Source organism: Arachis stenosperma, chromosome 6, assembly GCF_014773155.1.
Source record: "Arachis stenosperma cultivar V10309 chromosome 6, arast.V10309.gnm1.PFL2, whole genome shotgun sequence".
Lineage (NCBI taxonomy): Eukaryota > Viridiplantae > Streptophyta > Magnoliopsida > Fabales > Fabaceae > Arachis > Arachis stenosperma.
In genome coordinates this window covers 143,614,111-143,634,307 of record NC_080382.1, presented here as the reverse complement: position 1 = coordinate 143,634,307, position 20,197 = coordinate 143,614,111, and the positions used below count along the sequence as shown (strand labels likewise).

The following is a 20,197-nucleotide window of genomic DNA, read 5'->3' as shown; positions in this document are numbered from 1 at the left end:
ACTCGTGCTTTTGCAATGTTTTTAATAAACTTTCATACTTTCATTCATTAATAGTGAAGGTAATAGCCAATTAAAAAGATTATGCAGGAAATCAGCAATCTTCTCTATTGCAAAGTCCTTCCTATAAACATTTTTTTAAAGTTATTGCTATGCAATAATAATGTAAAATCCAATCAAATACTTGTATTGTAAGACTTTTAAGATAATGAGTAACTGAATCAGATATTTAAACCAATTTGATAGTTGCACTAACAATATATACAAATTGAATCCATTTTCTCGCAGTCATCAAGAGAAAGAAAGTACAAGATATACTTTAGAAAGGTCACAATGTTTCAAGACATAAATAAGTAAATAATTAAAACCACAATTGAAAGGCTACATTATGAAAGGCCAATGCTTGAGTATGTAGAGGAACGACACAAAGCTAAAAAGTGTGCTGCTTGCACATTTCTTATCCTATTTTTCTTCTGCATCTATTCTAAACATTAAGTATCTGTTTTACCTTTGGGGTGAGGAAGTAAAAGGAAAAGAGGTACCATCTAGGAAGATTGTAATTATTTTCACAGCGAATAAAACAATATGTCACAGGGTATAGGTGACATTGATCTAACTACCTATGAACAAGGAATGCAGAAGAAAGAAATCAAGGATTCACTATATCCACAATACAACCGTTGCGGAAAATATGCTTCATGTCTATGACAAAGTTGTCACAAAGGAATCCAAATCCAAAAGTATCATTGTGGTATTGCCAAATCCTTCCCTCTCCACTCCTTGGATTTATCATTCCAGCTGCATCTGGAATAACTAAATCATAGCTTGAGCTTATGTGAAGAATTCGTTTGACAACTTCGTTGCCTGACAAATGTAACTGCTGAAATGGGTTTACCACTTCGACATCGGACAAGTGGAACTGCTCTTGAATTTCAAAGCTTGTTTGATGCGGTCTGATATGAAGCCGGCTGTCATACAAGGTTTCTTCCTCCAGAGAAAATGGAGTCTCCAGAAATGTCGTTTTAGATGTCCAGAAAACCGGGGCATAGTTGGAAAAGCGCTCAGGAGGATCCCCAACTCTTCGGCAGGCAATGCCCCCGATGTCATCATACACCACAAGGTAAAAGGCTAAATTCATGTCATCACAGATTCCCTGCAACAATGATAGTAAAGAGTCCAATGAGCCAAAGTGCTCCACTATCATCCATCTTCATAATCATAATAGAAAAGGGAAAATATTGAGCACTAGTGCACTACACCATGTTTCATTTGGAACACATAGTGCTACCAACATGATTTCAATATAATGTCTGCATCTCCACAAGATCATAAACATCAGAACTTCTCAGCATTCTTACCAGCTATTGAATTCCCAATTCCCAATCACTTCTCTTAACATTTTGCAATTTGATTATTTTGACCCAAACAACCAAGTATAGTATAGTTCAACTACTCTATGATATCATTATAAAATGAAAGATATCAAAGAAGGCAACTTATGCACATAATCGAGCATAACAAGAGGGAACGACATAGAAACACCTTCCAAAGGCCTTGTAAAGGCCGCGATGGTGTTGGTGAGCAATTCTCGATCTTCACAAAATGCTCAGGCTCCCATTTCCTCTTAGCCAGCCTCTCCTTCTCCCTTCTCCTCTGCTTCCTCGACTTATCACTTCCAGGGCTAGTCCTATTTGCCAAATGCTGATAAATCTCAGACATCAACCGGTCTGGCAAGCTTCCTGGCGATCCACTGACATCCTCTCCGACACTACCGTATTCATCGCCGCTTAGGTTCCCAGGGCTCATACTCCTACTAAACCCATTTCTCTTCTGATCAGAACTGCAACTCGAAGAATTTGCAGCAGCAAAGCTCTGATTTTCCTCCACAACAAAATGCGTCCTCCCCATGAAACTCAAATTCACTGGAATCAACTCATTCTCAGTTAATCCAACCTGTTACATCAGAGACTGAACAAAATGAATAATTCAATTATCAATCATTCCACTTGAAGCATTATACTAATCCAATCAAATCAATATAATTGACTAACTATCCTGCATCAGAAAAACAGTGTGTTTTTGTCAGTTTTTATTTTTGCTTTTTTTTTCTAATTATCACAAAAGGTGATTTTTCATTTTTCACATTAAAAAAGCATTACACAAAAGTTTCCCATTCCAATTTAAAAGCTAAAAAAAGGTATTGTATTTTTTTTTCAGCTCGTGACTAAGAAGCCAAGGAGAATACATCTCTACATTAAAAAAAAAGAATCTTTCCGTCCAAAATAGCTGAATTGTGCATTTGTATTAGCTCATTTAATAAATAAATAAATAAATTGTCAAAAAAAATCTCAAAAATAATCTGTTACCAACAAACATGCTCTTAAGTAATGAGCTTATGAAACAACCTCCCCATTCGCCGGCACCGCCGCGAACTCCGGCGCGGAAACCTCACTGCGGCCATCAGGATCCAACAAATTAACGATCTGGCCATCATCCGAAAGACCCATCCAAAGAAACGGAGCTTTAACAACGCCATATGACCCATTGGTCGACGGCGAAACCCTAAATCCCGAAATGCAAGTATCCCACCACTCAAAGAAGAGCAACGAAGGCGAAGAAATTGAAGCGCTCCCTGGGCCGCTCCGGCGCCAGATGCCAATGAGATTCTCCCACTCGCTTAGAGTTCTATAGAGGTGCCTGTACGTGACTGCACCCTTCACCCATTTATTGATCTGTGTCTTGGAACCCCACCTTCTCTCGCACATCGTGAACCAGAGGCGCGAATCGCTGGTGCAGAGCGAAACGAAGCGTTTTGATGTGCAGGAGAACGTCGCGATTTCGGTCGGAGAGAGAAACGACAGTATGCAGAGCTGAACGTCTTCGGGGAAATCTGAAAACGACAGAGACGAAGCCATTGTTGTTGTCGTTTTGGGCGTTTCTTTTCTTTTCTTTTTTGTGTGGTTTGAACTTTGAAGTTTCAAGTGATGCGAAGTGTTGGGTTGCAGAAAATTAAAAAGGGAGAGAAAAATGGTAGATTCTTTTCAACTCTATGGAATCATTCTTTCTTTGGTCTATGGTTGTTTCTGCGTTACTGGGTCGGGTTCGTGCTCATCAGTTAAACGGCAACGACTAACGTCACGTATATTCAGACACGCTTGCGTTTCGTATTTTCATAAACGACCCATGATATTCGAAACGACATGCTGTTTTTGGGTCGTAATTGGGTTGGAGACTTTGAGTGAAGGTAGCGGATACTGGTTATCATAATGGTCACGGCCCAATGGAGGTATCTAATTATAAATTCGTTAATTTAATGTTTTTATATTTTTAATAAAATCTAAAATATTTTTATACTAATTTTTTATGAGAAGAAATATTATAATTGACAATAAATTTACATAAAATATATATTTTTGTTACTTTGGTAGTTGGTACCGACACATAATTAGTTAGAATGACGTATTAGTCCTTTTAACTGATGATTTTCAATTTGGTTGTTGAATACAAAAATTGAATATACTACAGAATAATGTGTTAGCGTGAATATTTTAGAAAAGTATTTTACTTTGTCAATTCTTCAAGGTTTGGTTTTCAAATTTCAACACCTGGATTCATGTAGCTTCTTGTCCTGGCAAGGCATTTTTTATTCAATTAGTTTAGAAGAAAATGGAGTGAAAGAAATTAAAAAAAGTAGCTGCTAAAAGTGTCAATTATAAAATTGTAATGATTAATAGGGTCAACGTACTTGATCATTAATGTGTTCATGTTACACATGATTTTAGTATATTTTAAGTTTAATGATTGAGCCTATTGTAAATATGAATATTACAAGGAGTTCCCATATAACTGTTCCCTAGTTCGTCAAGTGTAAGGATTTATGAAAGGATCCCGCTAGGGAGACAATGGACTATTTGTACAATGTGTAAGCTATTGAGTTATGAAATGAACATCTCCTATACTATTTAGAATAACCATCCGAGTACAAGGGATAATAAACATCTTCTCGAAAAATTAGTTTAATTTTTGGGTTCACCAAGGATCGAACTCTTGACCTTTCGGATCTAGCGCTTTAATACCATGTCATGATACCACTCATCCCAAAAGCTTCAGCTGATGGAAAAAGTAACACTAATAATTATATCTCTAATACTCCATAAACCTCCATTGTACACATTGTATAAATATTTCATTGGCTCCTCATACTTTCCCTTTATGAAAATCTTATGCTGCAATAACTTATTCACTGTTTAATTGTTTTCATTTTCTGATGAAATTGTTAGTTGTACACAGCAATTTGCTATTGTATACATGGCTTTCCAAGGTCATACATCTGAATCAAAGAAACAATTCATGCCTTAGACTAATTGGTTGCATGTTGGTGTTTCACTTTTCTTGCCTCAAATCAAGGTCTGAACAATCTGAACTAATTTTCAATTCATTTTAACATATTTGACTAAATCATGTGTTACAAAGCACTATGACTTAGACTCAAAGTATCATTTTGTTGAGATTGTGACTTTTTTACTTGCTAAAAAGGTCCAGATTATCCAAGTTTATAATTACTTATTTTGAGAGTGCAGTAAATAATAACTAATACTACTATATTACCAAAATCTAGAGTTAAATAAAAAAAGTCTCATAAATAGAATCAGTAATTACTTGAGAGAAGAAAAATGAAAAAAAATATTTTCACACGTATACAAAATTATCATTGTAAATTGGCCACCTGTAGGACAACTAATTATTTACTTTGATTGTTTGAATTTTTAAGACGAAATTTGTGGTTGGAATTATAGATGACACAATAACAATTTTTCTTTTTTGGTATTTTATTTGTAAATTTTAATGCTTGGGTTTATCAGTTTTTAATTTGTAACTCTTTTATACCCTATTTTATTTATAGTAAAATTATTTCTTTAATTTTTGTAAGTAATTTTTATTTCTCATATTAAAAAGAATTTAATTTTTATTTTCTGATTTTCTGTGTAATTTTTTTATTGCTTTAATAAATGTTTAGTGATATTATTATTTTAGTGAGCGGATATTTTTTTTAATTTTTATAAGTAGAAAACCGTGTATTTCATTTCTATTACATATAAGCAAAAACAATAACAAAGAATTTATTTTCCTCTTTACTACAAAATAAAGTTTAATTTTTATACATTGTTACAGTGTATAAACAATTTTACATGATATGCAAATAAATATTGTTACATAAATACAATAAATGACTATTCAAATTTAAGTAGAAATTCAGGTGTAGTTAATTTCTTGTAAAGTTGATAGAAGAGATCCGTTAAATGATAATCATTTAACGGTTCTCATCTATCAACTTTACATAAAATTAAATATATCTGACACCTCAAATGTCACATATATTTAACTAAATTGTTTAACATAACACGAAAACATAACACATATCCCTCACACATCTTGACTGTTTGATCTTGATGGTCTCAAATCTCTTATATCACCCTCTAGAGAAGCAGAGTTCCCTCCGGCATTCCGATCATTAGAAGTCGAACCGCGCCTCCTCGGCCTCCCCTCGCCGCCGTCAAAAGCCTTCCTCACCATCCCTCGCAACTTATCGGGGCTGGGATACATTTTCCTCTGCAAGAATCCAGAGTAAGACTCCAAGAACTCAACATAAGCCGGAACAACAAGCTTCATAGTGGATTCTCTCATTTGTTCTCTCAAATCTAAATCCGGAATGCTATAACCACCTCTTATGTGCCTCTCACAAACCTCATTCAAACACTTGAAGAAACTCTCCATCTTCTCATTCACCAACCTTCCTATGCTATCCTTCCCATGTTCTTGGACATCGCCGCCATCCAAAATCGCCACCAGAACACCCCACGATTGCTTCTGGTACAAGTAAGCTGATTCTTCGGCCACTGTTTTGTACCCAATCTTCATGTATTGATCTCCCAATAGCTCACCAAGTTCTGTGTTCTTGGTCCTCATGTATATGTACCAATACGTGTTCATCAAGAAAACTTGCACTAAGATCTTGTCCCTACATCTTGAACGTTTTGATTCAATGTTTCTTTCAAGTGCTTCCATGACATTGGAAATTGCATTCTTCAATAGACTCTCATCTGTTTCTTGTTTCGACAGTATCCCATTTTTCCATATTTGCTCTGTTCTTAGAACCTTAGCCATGGATGTTCTGTAATTCTCCGAGGCAAGGTACTTTAGGTAGTTAATTGCGTACCTGTATTGCACAGTTTGATTAAATTATCATCTAACAGTTCTCAGCTATCAACTTCACATGAAAACAAAATTACATGCGAATTTTCACTATAAATATAGTATAGATATGTTACTAAATTTTTAGCAGAATAAAGTTTCACAGGACATTAAAAAAATGATGGAAATAAGAATAAGATGTTGCATCATAGTGATTAGTGAGGCATACCTAACAAGTTTTGGAACAGAACCATCTTGTGATGGAGGAAGTCCATCAGCATTGCCTTCAATTTGCAATCCAAATTCCCAAAAAACTTTGCTTGATGCATCAATAATAAGCTTCTCAAGTTCCCTAAACCTAGTACAAATATCCACACCAGATTCACCTTCAAAAGTTTCCAACACATGTTCTTTTAGCCTCTCCAATGATTCAAACATGTCCAAAAGCTTGAACAACTTCTGCGGCTCCTTGCTGCTCCTCGCAACTCCTTCGCCGAATCGAAAGAACACGGCCATGATCTTGTCTGAGATTTTAACAAAGCATTCTGGCCAAACTAGGCCATCCATGATTGTGCCTAGGACTCTTTGGCAGAGTGATTTCTCTGACTTGAGAACTTTTCTAACAGCAACTTGGAAGTGTTGGGTCCAAAGGGTTATGGCTGATTCTAAGGTTTCCCATTCCATTTCATCAATTCCTTCTGGTGTGTATGTTTTTAAGTAATCTGGGTTTAGCTTCATTAATGCTTTTGCAGCCCTTCTATACCTCACCTGTTAATTCATGTATCAACACAAATCTGTGATTAGAACTTTAGTCATTGTGACTATATAATAGGTAAATTGATTGTTTCATAACATAATTTCTTCGTATTTTTTTATGAGTTTAATTTTGATGCATTGATAATGTTAAACGTTTCACACAGTCGTGCAAGCATATTCGTTTTTCTGGATGACCATTCATGCGGTCAATATTACGTAATTTTCGCTTTTTTTGTTTCAAGCAAAGCAATGAAATGGTCTATAGATAGTGTGATGAAAACTTATCTGCAAAACTTCAAATATCTTTTTTTTTATAAAAAATAATATTAGAATTAATTTCTATACATGTGAGGTTAAAGCAGTGTACATCTATTATAGTTAAACTAACTAATAAGAGTAGGTCAAATAAAATATTTGATCTCATATATTTTTTCTATAGAGAATATCTACTATTAAAACTAAAACTCAAACTCAATATATGAAGTAATTAAATTAAAAATAGTTAAACAGATGAGTCATCACCTTGACGTAGATATCAATGCAAATATCCAAGCAATCATTAGCAGCAAGAGTGAATGAAATTCTTCTGAGGACTTCAACTTCAAGCTCTGACCCCAATTCACAAGCAGCAAAGTTGTTATTGACAAGTTCATTGTTAGTATCATTATTATTTTCATCATCATCATATTGTAGTTGTGACATATCTCCTAGGTTCTTATGCTTTATGCTCAATAATATTGCCTCAAATTCATCTTGCATATGAAGCAAAGCTTGGTCTAGTAACCCTTCAAATCTCATCTCATCCACCTCAGTTTCATACAGTGCCTTCAGTGTGGCTAGTGCCTCTCTCAACCTATGCAAATGCTTCATATTATTAATATAATTTGTCTAATAATTGGTAATTCAATTAAGTATTATATATAAACATACTAAATTGGTGAATGTAACTATATATTCTTTGCCATGCACTCATACCGATTAAGCATATATGTGTTGAAGAATTTATGTTAATAATTAAAAAATTAAATACCAAAAAATGGAATTAATAGCTTTGAGATTTTTGTGCAAACAACAATTATAAAAGGACATGATTTGTTGGGCAAATTTTGTTAGCAACATAAAAATGATCAAAGTGTGTTGTATGAGTATGACAACCTTTGTGTCCTGTATTGATCCGCAGCCTTTGTTCTGCTTATGAACTCCACAACCTCTTGAAGCTTCAAAATGACACCCTCACCAACTTGACATATAGAGTTAATCGCCTCATTTAACCTATCAACGCAATCGGCGTATTCTAGAAGCTTCTGGAGCCTCTTCTGCTGTGTCCTTTCGGCCAAGAGCTTGGCCGAGAGGTCAAGAATCCGGTGCTGGAGGGACTCGGCGACCTTAAAGGTCTCGATGAGCTCCAGCGCCGGCGAAACGGCTCGGTTGATCCTTGTTTCAAGTGCTTTCCTTGACATGGCCAAGGATTGCAAAGGTGTGATCCTTCTGGATGCATTGGATAAAGATCCTTGTAAGAGATCGAACCTAGTTTCCATGGTTACAAGGTTGTGTTCCATGATCTCTGTTGCTCTGAGGAAAGATTCTAAATCAGAACATGCTGCTTCAAGCTTATTAAGAGCTTGGTTTTCCTCAGGGTCCTCATTATCATTGGATTTTGGTGTTAATGGTGCCATTTTTTGGTTCAATAAACTTATGGTATTTTGGTTTGAAGGTTTGGAAATATATTAAGAGTAGTGAGTGATCTTAGTTATTAAATAATAAATACTATAGTTTTAAAGCGGCATAGTTATTGTTTTATTGGAGCAGTTTTGTAATGTTTTAATATTTTTAAATCATGGTTAATACTCAATTCCATCTCTAAAATTTAAAATCGAATTCAATTTGACTTTGAAAATTTTAATAAATTCAAAACGGACCCAAAATATATAATTTTAACTCACATTAACTCTTGAGCTAATTTTCATTAATAACGTATTGATTTGGCACATCAACATGTTGTAATTTAGATTTTTTGTCTAATTTCTATGCGACCAAAATTGATTAGAACTCCAGAAATTTAATTGTTGTTTCCAGAGTGGTAAATTTTTAAATTGAACTTGTTATTGTCATTTTCATAAAAATATTGGGAAATTAATCAAACTTTTAGAAGGTCTAATAGATCGATCTTAGTTATATGAAATCTAACTAGACGAGAAATTCAAATCTTAGCAAAGTAACGTGCAAAATCAATATGCAATTTACAAAAATAAACTCAGGGATTAAATGAGTTACTATTATAAATTTTAGAAAAAATTGAGTTAATTATAATTTTAGGAGTCAATTTAAGACCGATCTTAAATTTCAGGAATCAAATTGAGTATTATTTTGTACTTAGAATTCGAATCCAAGATTAATGACAAAAGAAAAAGTAGTTGTAACTCAAATTAACCATGTGTTATTAGTAGTATTTAAAAAAGAAAAATAACTAAAAATCTTAATATATCTTCTTAATTTCTAAATAAAATTTGTATCTTAAAATTTTTTTAATCTTTTGATGTGTTAAAAGATAACATATATATTTGAGTTTTTATTCATTTACGTATTAAAAACATAACTAGGAAGATGAATTAAAATTCCTAATAATTACTCTTAAAGAAACTACTAAATACTATGAAAATATGAAAATTATATTAGAAATATGACTAGAAATTTATAATAATGATGATTTATAATTAAATTAAAAATAACAAATAGCCATTTTGAATTTGATTCCTAACAAAATTTTCAATCCTCTTTGATATGAAAAGACAGTAATACTTGTTTAGTGGTACAAACATCAACAAATTCTAGATACAGTGATTGAGATGCTCATCTTTTTAAATGATGTGAGACTTTTTATAAGAGATTTTCAAATCTCATTTGTTCCCCGAAATTTTAACTAGTGACCAAAAAGAATATTTACTATCAGATTAAATAAAGAGTTTTTCCGACTTTAATAAAAAAAATATTTAGGTATATTAATTAACGAGTTATATTGGACCATTTATTCCGAAGAAATTTTCATTGTTGAAAAGCAGAAGATGTGGAAAGAATAATGCTCGATGTGAACAAGGGATACAAATGGCGTTTCATTGTGAAAAACAAACAAAACGACAACTGGGCAGCTTAGAATATGCAAAGCCGGTATTTAACTTTTGTTATTCATTCTTTCACTTTTTTAAAACAATAATATTAATAATAATCAATAAATTAATCACTCTGAAAATGATCGCCTAAGTGGATTCTAATAAACGTCAAGTCTTGATATGTTCTTTTGGAAGTTTTGATATAATCATCCTATATAGTTTTAAAATAGATTCCCAAATCTGTGGTTGTTTCATAATAAATGCATTCAGAATAAACTAGTTTCTTGTTAGACTTTGATAAATTATTAAATACTTTTTCGGTAAAAAAAATTCAGGAGTTAAATTAGTCATATTATATATTATATATTTAATAATTAAATAATTAAATATTAATAAACTACATATATTTAATTTTTTATTTAAAGAAACGATTTCCTGTTTTTTTATTTAGATAACAGAATATGAGATTGAGAATTTACTCGTGATTAAGGTTGGAAATGAGTCGAATTGAGTCGAGTTAGATCAAACTAAAATTTGGCTCACGAAAATTGAGTTTGCCTCACGATTCAACTTATTAATAATCGAGTCTATTTCTTAAATTTAAGCTAAGCTTGGCTTACCGAAAATTCATAAGTTGATTCGAGCTCACCGAAAATTCATAAGTTGATTCGAGCTCACGAGCTGCTTTAAATAAAAAGAACATAATCTATAATTTTATATCAATAAATTATAATTTATATATATTAAAAATATTAATTTTACATATTATATATTTATTAATTATAATTTTTTTATTTATATCCTACATTAAAATATATAAAAAATAATTATAAAATTTTAAATAAAAAATTAATATATAAAAAATTATATATTACTATTTTATATGTATATAATAATATTAAAAGTATAATATATATAATCGAGTTAATTCTCGAACTAATGAGTTGAGTTTATCTAAACTCAAACTCGACTTATTTAATTTATGAACTCAATTTTAAGCTCAAATTCGACTCATCATCAACTCACGAGCTCAACAATAAACTCAACGAACTCAATTTCAAGCTCAAATTCGACTCATTATCAAAGCTTGACTGATCACTTCAAACCCTACTTATGACTATTTGTTTGTTTCAACTTAAACCTCTAATGGCAGCCTTTTTGTATATTTTATGTTTCCTAGTCTCATGGAATTTTCATATTTTTGATGTGCATTTCTTTTTTTAAGTTTAATTTTGATGTAAATATTTAATCAAATTCAGACTATGAGCATTAATTTAAATATTTGTGTAAAACTATTTTATATTATTAAAATTTTTTTATCAATAATTTAAATAAGCTTAACTCTATATAAAAAAGGAACAAAATGCAATCAGTAATTTTGTATAGATAATGCTACTAGTCCAATAGGTATTATTAAGACAAATCTAATAGTGGATCTCAAACTAACTCAATAACAACATTCCATGAAGGTCAAAGATCTTCCTAATTGTATAAATATAATAATAAAACTTATAAATTATAAACATATGTTAGAATAAATTAATTTTAATATCTCAGATCATCCATATTGAATCACCAAAAATAACATAATGCGGAAGCGTACCTGAATTCATAAACATGAATTATGATTGGAAGAATTTGGATCTTGTGGTTCTTTCGATCTTCCTCAACCAAAGCCTTCTGTATTCCTAGGCGGCTGAACTGTAACTCTTTTGATGGGGAAAGAGCAACAAAGGCGGCTTTGGTATGTTGGGGACCGAAACCCTGAAGGTCTATTTATATTTGAGCATGGCACCCATTAAACCCTTAAGCCCAAATAAAATAGTATCTAAAGCCCAAAAGATAATATATCTAAAATCCAAAAGATAATTATCTAAGGAACAAAAGATAATATTCGGTTTTATTCTCATTTAATTCCAAATCAAAAGTAACAATGACTTATTCAATTAGCATTTATAACAATAAATGAGATCATCATTATATAAGTCATTTAATTTGAAATAGCATCATTTGTGATTATAATTGATATATGTATTGCCCACAAATAAGTTAGGAAATTAAATAATTTCCTAACAATCTCCCACTTGGGCTATACATATATTCTTTCTTGACATAATCACATTTTATAAACTTTATGCGCGCATCTGAATGCTATTTCTTTCATTACTTTAACAATCTGGTCCGTCTTATACATTAGATATGGAACTACCGCAGCTTTTATCACATTAAATGCCGTGACTAAACCACGCCAATCACCATCCTAATATACTTAACGACATAGATCAAATTTGGATGAGTAATATGGAAATTACATGCCAAGTGATCTCATGCATGTCTATTTCCAGCTGGTCCAACTTTATTGAGATCAAACACAATACAAATATTGCAAAATGAACATTTCATATAACATGAAATAAACCATCAACTTAATTCTGCAGAAAATAACTCAATATCTGTCATAGGACATATAGCATAAACTCCCACTAAACCAAGGCATCATAAATATTGACACCCATCCGAGAGTGTGCTCATGAAAAATTTTAGGGTTCAATCCCTTGGTAATGGGTCTGCTAGCATATACTCTGTTTCCATATGTCCTATGGAAATCTATTTTTCTTAAACTTTCTTCTTGACAACTAAGAAACTTGATGTCTGTATGGTTCGATTTTGTCAAGCTCTTATTGTTATTGGAGTATAGTACTACTGACTTATTGTCACAAAATATCTTTAATGGCCTTTCAATGTCATCTACTATATGAAGCTTAGTGACAAAGTTTCGCAACCATATGCCATGAAATCGGAATCAGAGTACCTAATGATCTCCAAATTTTCTGATCTCCGATAAATAAGCATGTAATCCTTTGTTCTCTTTAAACAACGCATTACGCGTTCAACAGCTATCCAATGATCCATATCCGGATTGCTCAAGTATCTACCTAACACTCTCACTATAAATGATATATCGGGATATATGTAGACTTGAGCATACATTAAATTCCCTAGTGCTAATGCATAAGGTTTATCATGCATTGCTGTCATCTCAAGATCATTTTCAGGGCATTGTTTGAGACTGAACTTGTCTCCTTTAGTTACGGGTGTGTCCATTGGTCTACAACTTTCCATACCATATCTACTTAAAATCTTATCGATATAGTTCTTTTGTGATAATCCAAGAATACCTTGAGAGCGATCTCTTAGTATCTCGATTCCTAATACAAAAGAGGCATCACCAAAATCTTTCATTTCGAATTTGTCCGATAGAAATTTCTTAGTTTCATGCAACAAGCCTATATCGTTACTAGCAAGTAGAATGTCATCAACATATAAGACCAAAAGGATGTATTTACTCCCACTGAACCTGCGGTATACACATTCATCTATAATATTTACCTCAAAATCATAAGGTAATGACTTAATTAAACTTGTGATACCATTAACGGGAAGCTTGTTTGAGACCATAGATGGATTTTCTCCTTTTTCTATTGGATCTCTTTAATGACACTTCTTGAGGTTGTTGAGCTTGCTGTATGGGTTGGGGTTGAGGAGGATTCTCATTATTTTCCTGTACTGTAGCAGTATCTCGAGTAACAATAATATTCTTATTGTTCTCTTGTACTGTAACTGGATCTACAGTAGGATTCTCATTTTGCTCTTGTACTATAGCTGTATCTTGAACAACAATAGGCACAAGGACCTGATCATTGTCAGTTATAGAATCCTCATCAAAAGCAACATTCCTAATATTTCCTTCCCCCCAAACTCAACATCCTCAAGAAATCTCGCATTTCCCGTTTCAAAATAGATCTTAATGCAGGATTGTAAAAGTTGTACCCCGTGAACACTCAGCGTAACCAATAAAGTAGCAACTAATTGTCCTTGAGTCTAATTTTCTTTCATGCGGCCTATAAGGTCGCGCCTCAGCTGGACATCCCCAAATATGCAAATGCTTTATACTGGGCTTTTTCCAGTCCAAATTTCATATGGGGTTTTGTTAACTGCTTTGCTTGGCACCCTATTAAGGATGTATACTGCGGTCTTTAATGCTTCTCCCCAGAGTGATTCAGGCAAGGAAGAATGACTAATCATACTTCTCACCATGTCCTTAAGAGTTCGGTTCCTTCGCTCTGCAACACCATTCATGCTAGGTTTGCCTGGCATAGTGTATTGCAGAACAATACCACACTCCTCTAGGAAAAGAGCAAAATGCCCGGGACGTTGCTCACCTGAGCCGTCATATCTTCCGTAGTATTCACCACCACGATCAGATTTGACAGCTTTAATTTTTTTTTTCAAGTTGAAGTTCAACTTCAGCTTTGAAAGACTTGAAAACATCCAAGGCTTGGGACTTTTCATGAATTAAATATAGGTACCCGTAACGAGAGTAATCATCTATGAACGTAATAAAGTACCGTTGTCCATTCCAAGAGACAGTAGGGAATGGGCCACATATATCGGTATGTATTAGTTCTAAGACATCTTTAGCTCTCTCGGCACCTAATTTCCTTTCGTTTGTCCTTTTCCCCTTTATGCACTCAATGCAGACTTCAAAGTCCGCCAAATTTAGGGTCCGAGAATTTCATCTGACACGAGCCTCTGAATTCTCTGTTTAGAGATGTGGCCTAGGAGTTTGTGCCATAATGATGCCGAATTCTCATTTAGTTTTTGTTTTGCACCCGTTTGCAGTATTTCATTATTATAGGAATTTAAGTTAAGCCTATATAGATTATCCACCAAATGACCAGAGCAAATATTATTTGAATTGTAAAAGAGACTTACTTTATTGTCTCTGAATGAACAAAAATAACCTGATTTGTCCAAACGAGAAACAGAAACCAAATTTCGTCTAAATGACAGTACATAAAATGTCTCTAATAAATCCAAGTAAAATTCACTCGTGGAACATAATCTAAAGGTTTCTATAGCTTTGACCGCAACTATATTGCCGTCTGCTACGTAGATGTATCTTTCAACATCACTTGGCAGTCGACTCCACAGGCAACCCTGCATAGTGACACTTACATGAGTAGTAGCAGCAGAATCTACCCACCAAGTATCAACAGGTGCATAACTTAAACTAGCCTCAGAACAAACGAAAGTAAGAACTATACCCTTCTTTACACGCCAAGTGGCATATTTGGTACAATCCTTCTTCATGTGTCCCACCTTCTTACAGAAGAAACAGGTTGAAACCTGATCCTGTTTCTTAGCCTTCTTCTGCTGAGAAGGCGCATCTGCAGTAATATCACGCTTTCTGTTATACTGAGAGGATGAAGCCATGTGAGCACTTTCAGTCTTATCTTGCTGTAGCCTCTCTTCTTCTTGCACACAGTGAGATATAAGCTCATTTAAGGACCAAGTGTCCTTCAGAGTGTTATAACTCACTTTGAATTGTCCAAAGTGTGTAGGAAGGGAAATAAAAAATGAAATGCACGAGTAAGTCCTCATACAACTCTAACTTTAGTGCTTTCAACTTTGAAGCAAGACGAGACATTTCCATAATGTACTCCCTTATGTTCCCTGTACCTTTATACCTCATGGAGACAAGTTTGCTCAAAAGACTACTTGCCTCCGCTTTTTCATTCTTAGTAAAGAATTTTTTTAACATCCTTTAGGAACTGTTTGGCATCTTTATCCTCAGTAATTGAGCCCCGAAACGCCTCAGGAATTGAGCGTTTCATGATCATAATGCTCATTCGATTGGATCTCTCCCACTTTTCTATTTTAACCTCATTGAGGTTTTCCGGAGTAGAAGTGGGTTTCTCCTCTCGAAGAGCTATATCTAGATCCATACAACCGAGGACAATCTCCACGGTATCCTTCCAAACTTTAAAGTTTGAATCATTCAGCATAGGAATACTGCTAATTTGCGCAGAAACATTGGTAGCTAAAGCCATAGTTTCTGGATTAGAACAAAAAGAACATGCAGTAAATATTAGATATTAATGGGTAAAAAATCCATATTGAGATATCTAACACAACATTAATTTTCAATCTTTGGATAGAAAAATTAACTGTAAGTGATACTCTCATTGCAGTAATCAAATATTGTCAAAATTCCTGTCACACACTAAGCCTTTCTTTGGACCGACTTAATGCGCACATGGAGACTTAAACTTTGCAACCTATTTATTACCGCATATATTTTCTATAAATTGGCCAAACAATAACCTTCCTTTGGGCCGATTATTGACCGCATAATTAATAGAAAATAAACAGAAGTATGCAATGCTTATTATTTGGCCAAACAATAAACTTCCTTTGGGCCGATTATTGTTTGCATAAATAATAAGTATTACTTTATTCTTAATTAATTATACCCAAACATGTATTTACTATCAATATGCATATGTAATTCGGCCAAATATAGACCTTCCTTTGGGCTGACCAATATTCGCATGAATTACATATCATCATATTCCTAATGTTTTGAATAAATTAATTTTCACAAAAGAGGCTACTTTGGCAGCATAATGTTCAATCAATTTATTTCAAAATCAAATCTTTATAAAACAGATGGTATAATAATCTAAATTGTTACTAATTTCTTTATGTAACAATTAAATAATATTTTTTTATTATTCAAATATTATTAATATGTACACATAACTTGACCAAATATAAATCTCCTTTTGAATCGATTAATATTCGCATAAGTGACATATACATATTAATCCCTAAAGGATAATTAATTAATTTTATACCAAATGGCCTACACAATTACATCCGAGACAATCATAATAATACTTTGTACTTTATGTCTCAAAACAAATCAGTAACTGAATTCATAAATAAAAAAAATGAATGCGGTAAAATTTATATATATATAAGCAGCCGAAAGTATATATATATAAAGTAATTTTAATGGCCACAATAACATGTATGCCGAAACAATACTAAAGTTATATATATACCCAAAGTCATGAACAGTCTCGCATACATAATAAAAAAAATCATGAGAGTGAAAATACTAATATACATATACACATATGACGCACGCGCATAGTGGAAACAATTTCACCAAACGCGCGACAATTTAATATGTAAACAACATATATGTATATATATTGATCCAAATATTGATTCAGCGAATTAAAACCGAATATTTTTTATGATTAAATTATGGATGGCTCTGATATCACTTGTTAGAATAAATTAATTTTAATATCTCAGATCATTCATATTGAATCACCAAAAATAACATAATGCGAAAGCGTACCTGAATTCATAAACATGAATTATGATTGGAAGAATTTGGATCTTGTGGTTCTTTCGATCTTCCTCAACCAAAGCCTTCTGTATTCCTAGGCGGCTGAACTGTAACTCTTTTGATGGGGAAAGAGCAACAAAGGCGGCTTTGGTATGTTGGGGACCGAAACCCTGAAGGTCTATTTATATTTGAGCATGGCACCCATTAAACCCTTAAGCCCAAATAAAATAGTATCTAAAGCCCAAAAGATAATACATCTAAAATCCAAAAGATAATTATCTAAGGAACAAAAGATAATATCCGATTTTATTCTCATTTAATTCCAAATCAAAAGTAACAATAACTTATTCAATTAGCATTTATAACAATAAATGAAATCATCATTATATAAGTCATTTAATTTGAAATAGCATCATTTGTGATTATAATTGATATATGTATTGCCCACAAATAAGTTAGGAAATTAAATAATTTCCTAACAACATAAACATAAACATTGCCAAAAGTCTCCTAATTGTATAACTAAAAAAAATAAATAAAAATAAGATGATTATTTCAACAATATAATATATTTATTTAAAAATAATATCATAAACAGTTAGATTTTTTTTTTACTATTATAAACTGTTAAATAATTTAATCAAACATATTTAGATAATCATATCTTCATATATATAAAGTTTAGATATCTTAATTCGAAGGTTTAAAGATATTATAAACAGTTAAATAATTTAATCAAACATATTTAATTAAATAATAAAATATATTTAACTAAACATATAGTTAAATATTCATTTAACACTCTATAACTATTTAGACAAATTTAGAATATAGTTACCTAAAAATAAAAATTCAAGAGATTTGTTTAGGAACTGAGAAGAGAATTAGGAAAATGAAGGGAACACCAAGATACATAACTAGCAAACTTTGTCCTTAAAGTACATTAATATTATAAGGCAAAAGCATAACAAAACTATATATAATTGATAGCTAATAGCCTAATACTATATTAGCATATATCTATTATATAACTATGTAATAATGTACATAGATATGTATAATATATATAGATAATAATAAGAACAAGCTAAGGTTTCACACTACTACTAGAACTATATAATCTAAGAAGAAAATAAAAACATGCAAATTTCTTAAAGATTGCAACTAGATTGAGAAGCTTCTCTGGTACGTGTGTGGAACCTCCATGAGAACACATAATCCCTCGATTCACAACACAACTTGGTAACATCACACAAAGCATTCACACAAAACTTCCTCCTCTGATCTTCACTGCTTTGCCATTCAATCCTAACCCAGCAAGAGAATCCATTTGATGATGATGAATCTGGTATCTTAATTGAATCATCACAGACTTGAAGTGCTACTTCACCACTTATCCTCTTGTTACTTCTTGGAGATGATGATCTTGGTGATGATGATGGTGTTGATGATGGTGCTGATGACCCACATTGAATGCTTGTTACCATGGATTCAAGCCATGGACATTCTGGTTGACCAACTAGTTCCTTGTATGAGGAATTTACCATCCTAACCCGGTTTTTTGAGTCTGTTATAATTGCTGGTAATGTCTCGGTTTCAACCTCATCCTCAACCTCTTGTTTTCTCTTGAGATTCTGATCTTGAATTGCCATTGTTATTGCATCTTCATTGATGCAACCAACGCTTATGGAGGAACCAACCGGTCGAACCGGCTGAGGAGCTACTACTACCACATTGTTATTTGTTGCTGCTGTCGCCGTCGTCGCCACCGGCCTCTGAAGTTGTTGCAAGAGATCCTTCTCTTCCGGGATGTGCAACTTCGCAGTCAAATTCAGATCAAATGTTACTTCTTTGAAAGCATTGTTGTTGTTGGTTAAGTCAAATTTTGGTGGTTGATGGATGGAAGAAGTAGAAGAAGAAGGTGAACATGGAAGAAGTGGAAGTGTAACCAAACTTGGGCTTGTAGTGGAATTACAAATAGTGCTAACATCATTATTAGTGGTTTCTAATTGACAATTAAGAACCCCAATTGCATGATTAGAGAGAGGATTACCGAGTTGTTGATGAGGAGGAACAAAATTCAAACTTTGTAATGAAATTAGGTTCTTTGTGGTAGATGGATAAAATCCTAGTAGAAGATTATTTGTGTTGTTGGGTTTTTGCCTTTTAAAGAGTGAAGAAGGTGGAAGTGTTAAAATTGGGGCTCTACCTCTCTTTCTAGTCCTTGTTGGTCTTGCTTGAAGCTGTGGCCAGAGACTCCTAAGATAAGGAGAATTCTTGATCTTCTGAGAGAGTGAATTGTTGCTGTTGCTGCTGTTGGAGCCATTATTATCAGTGAGGGAGCTTGATGAGGAATTATTGGTATCTGGCTTTGGAGCTATTGGCCTATACCTTGACATGATCTCAGCCGTTTTTGCTGTATTATTTGGGTAATTAGGGTTCAGAGTTTTGATCATTTTGATGGATTTTGAGCACACCCTTTTGGATATTTTGGCCTAATTTATCTATTGAAGTAAAAAAGATCCAAACTTTGGTTGTGATTTGAGAGGATATGGGATTATAGCAATGTGGGTGATGTATGTAGTTGAAAGAGTTATATAAAGGGGGAAACTGAAAGAGAAGAGAGGAATTGGGTATGTGTTGTGAGAGTGAAGTTTGAGAGTGTTTGTGTGTCAAAATGTGTGAGTGGAGAGGGTTGTGATGGCGTGTTAATTTTTTGTTTTGTTTGAAGGGGGAGATGTTTTTAGGGAGTGAGATTTGGGGAGTATGAGAAGGGAACCAATGAGAGAAGGGCAAACATGAAGCAAGAAGAGAGGAGGAAGTGACACTTGGAGTTTGCATGGTGGGTACGTGTTGCCATGGCTCATCAAGAAGGACATCTGGGGATTGGGCACAAAGGGTGGGTCCATGCATGCTTACACATATATACATGCCCTAT

General features: G+C 33.3%; 3 protein-coding genes across 3 annotated transcripts; all 3 read right to left on the bottom strand.

The window, feature by feature from the left end:
• Positions 1-257: 257 nt before the first annotated feature.
• On the bottom strand, positions 258-3,209 carry LOC130933183 (F-box protein At3g12350). Its single transcript, XM_057862732.1, has 3 exons — positions 2,403-3,209; positions 1,540-1,950; positions 258-1,150 (listed from the first exon to the last, which is right to left on the bottom strand). Exons 1-3 carry the CDS (start codon positions 2,910-2,912, stop codon positions 647-649), a joined length of 1,425 nt encoding a protein of 474 aa, XP_057718715.1. The 5' UTR covers positions 2,913-3,209; the 3' UTR covers positions 258-646.
• A 2,034-nt stretch (positions 3,210-5,243) lies between these two features.
• On the bottom strand, positions 5,244-8,646 carry LOC130936127 (exocyst complex component EXO70I-like). Its single transcript, XM_057866132.1, has 4 exons — positions 8,101-8,646; positions 7,468-7,798; positions 6,419-6,957; positions 5,244-6,214 (listed from the first exon to the last, which is right to left on the bottom strand). Exons 1-4 carry the CDS (start codon positions 8,619-8,621, stop codon positions 5,422-5,424), a joined length of 2,184 nt encoding a protein of 727 aa, XP_057722115.1. The 5' UTR covers positions 8,622-8,646; the 3' UTR covers positions 5,244-5,421.
• Positions 8,647-18,410: 9,764 nt separating this feature from the next.
• LOC130934903 (uncharacterized) lies at positions 18,411-19,715 on the bottom strand. The gene has a single exon (XM_057864424.1). The coding sequence runs from the start codon at positions 19,713-19,715 to the stop codon at positions 18,411-18,413; it is 1,305 nt and encodes a 434-aa protein (XP_057720407.1).
• Positions 19,716-20,197: the final 482 nt, after the last annotated feature.

Bases quoted from the DNA above. Each gene is read 5' to 3' on its own strand.
- LOC130936127 (XM_057866132.1), bottom strand. From the start codon at position 8,621: ATGGCACCATTAACACCAAAATCCAATGATAATGAGGACCCTGAGGAA. The intron at 6,958-7,467 runs GTGATGACTCAT...ATGAATTAACAG, and splicing joins GCATTGATATCTACGTCAAG to GTGAGGTATAGAAGGGCTGC. The intron at 6,215-6,418 runs GTATGCCTCACT...TGTGCAATACAG, and splicing joins TCTGTTCCAAAACTTGTTAG to GTACGCAATTAACTACCTAA.
- LOC130934903 (XM_057864424.1), bottom strand. From the start codon at position 19,715: ATGATCAAAACTCTGAACCCTAATTACCCAAATAATACAGCAAAAACG.
- LOC130933183 (XM_057862732.1), bottom strand. From the start codon at position 2,912: ATGGCTTCGTCTCTGTCGTTTTCAGATTTCCCCGAAGACGTTCAGCTC. The intron at 1,951-2,402 runs GTTGTTTCATAA...CTGATGTAACAG, and splicing joins CGGTGCCGGCGAATGGGGAG to GTTGGATTAACTGAGAATGA. The intron at 1,151-1,539 runs GTGTTTCTATGT...TCATTGTTGCAG, and splicing joins CTTTACAAGGCCTTTGGAAG to GGAATCTGTGATGACATGAA.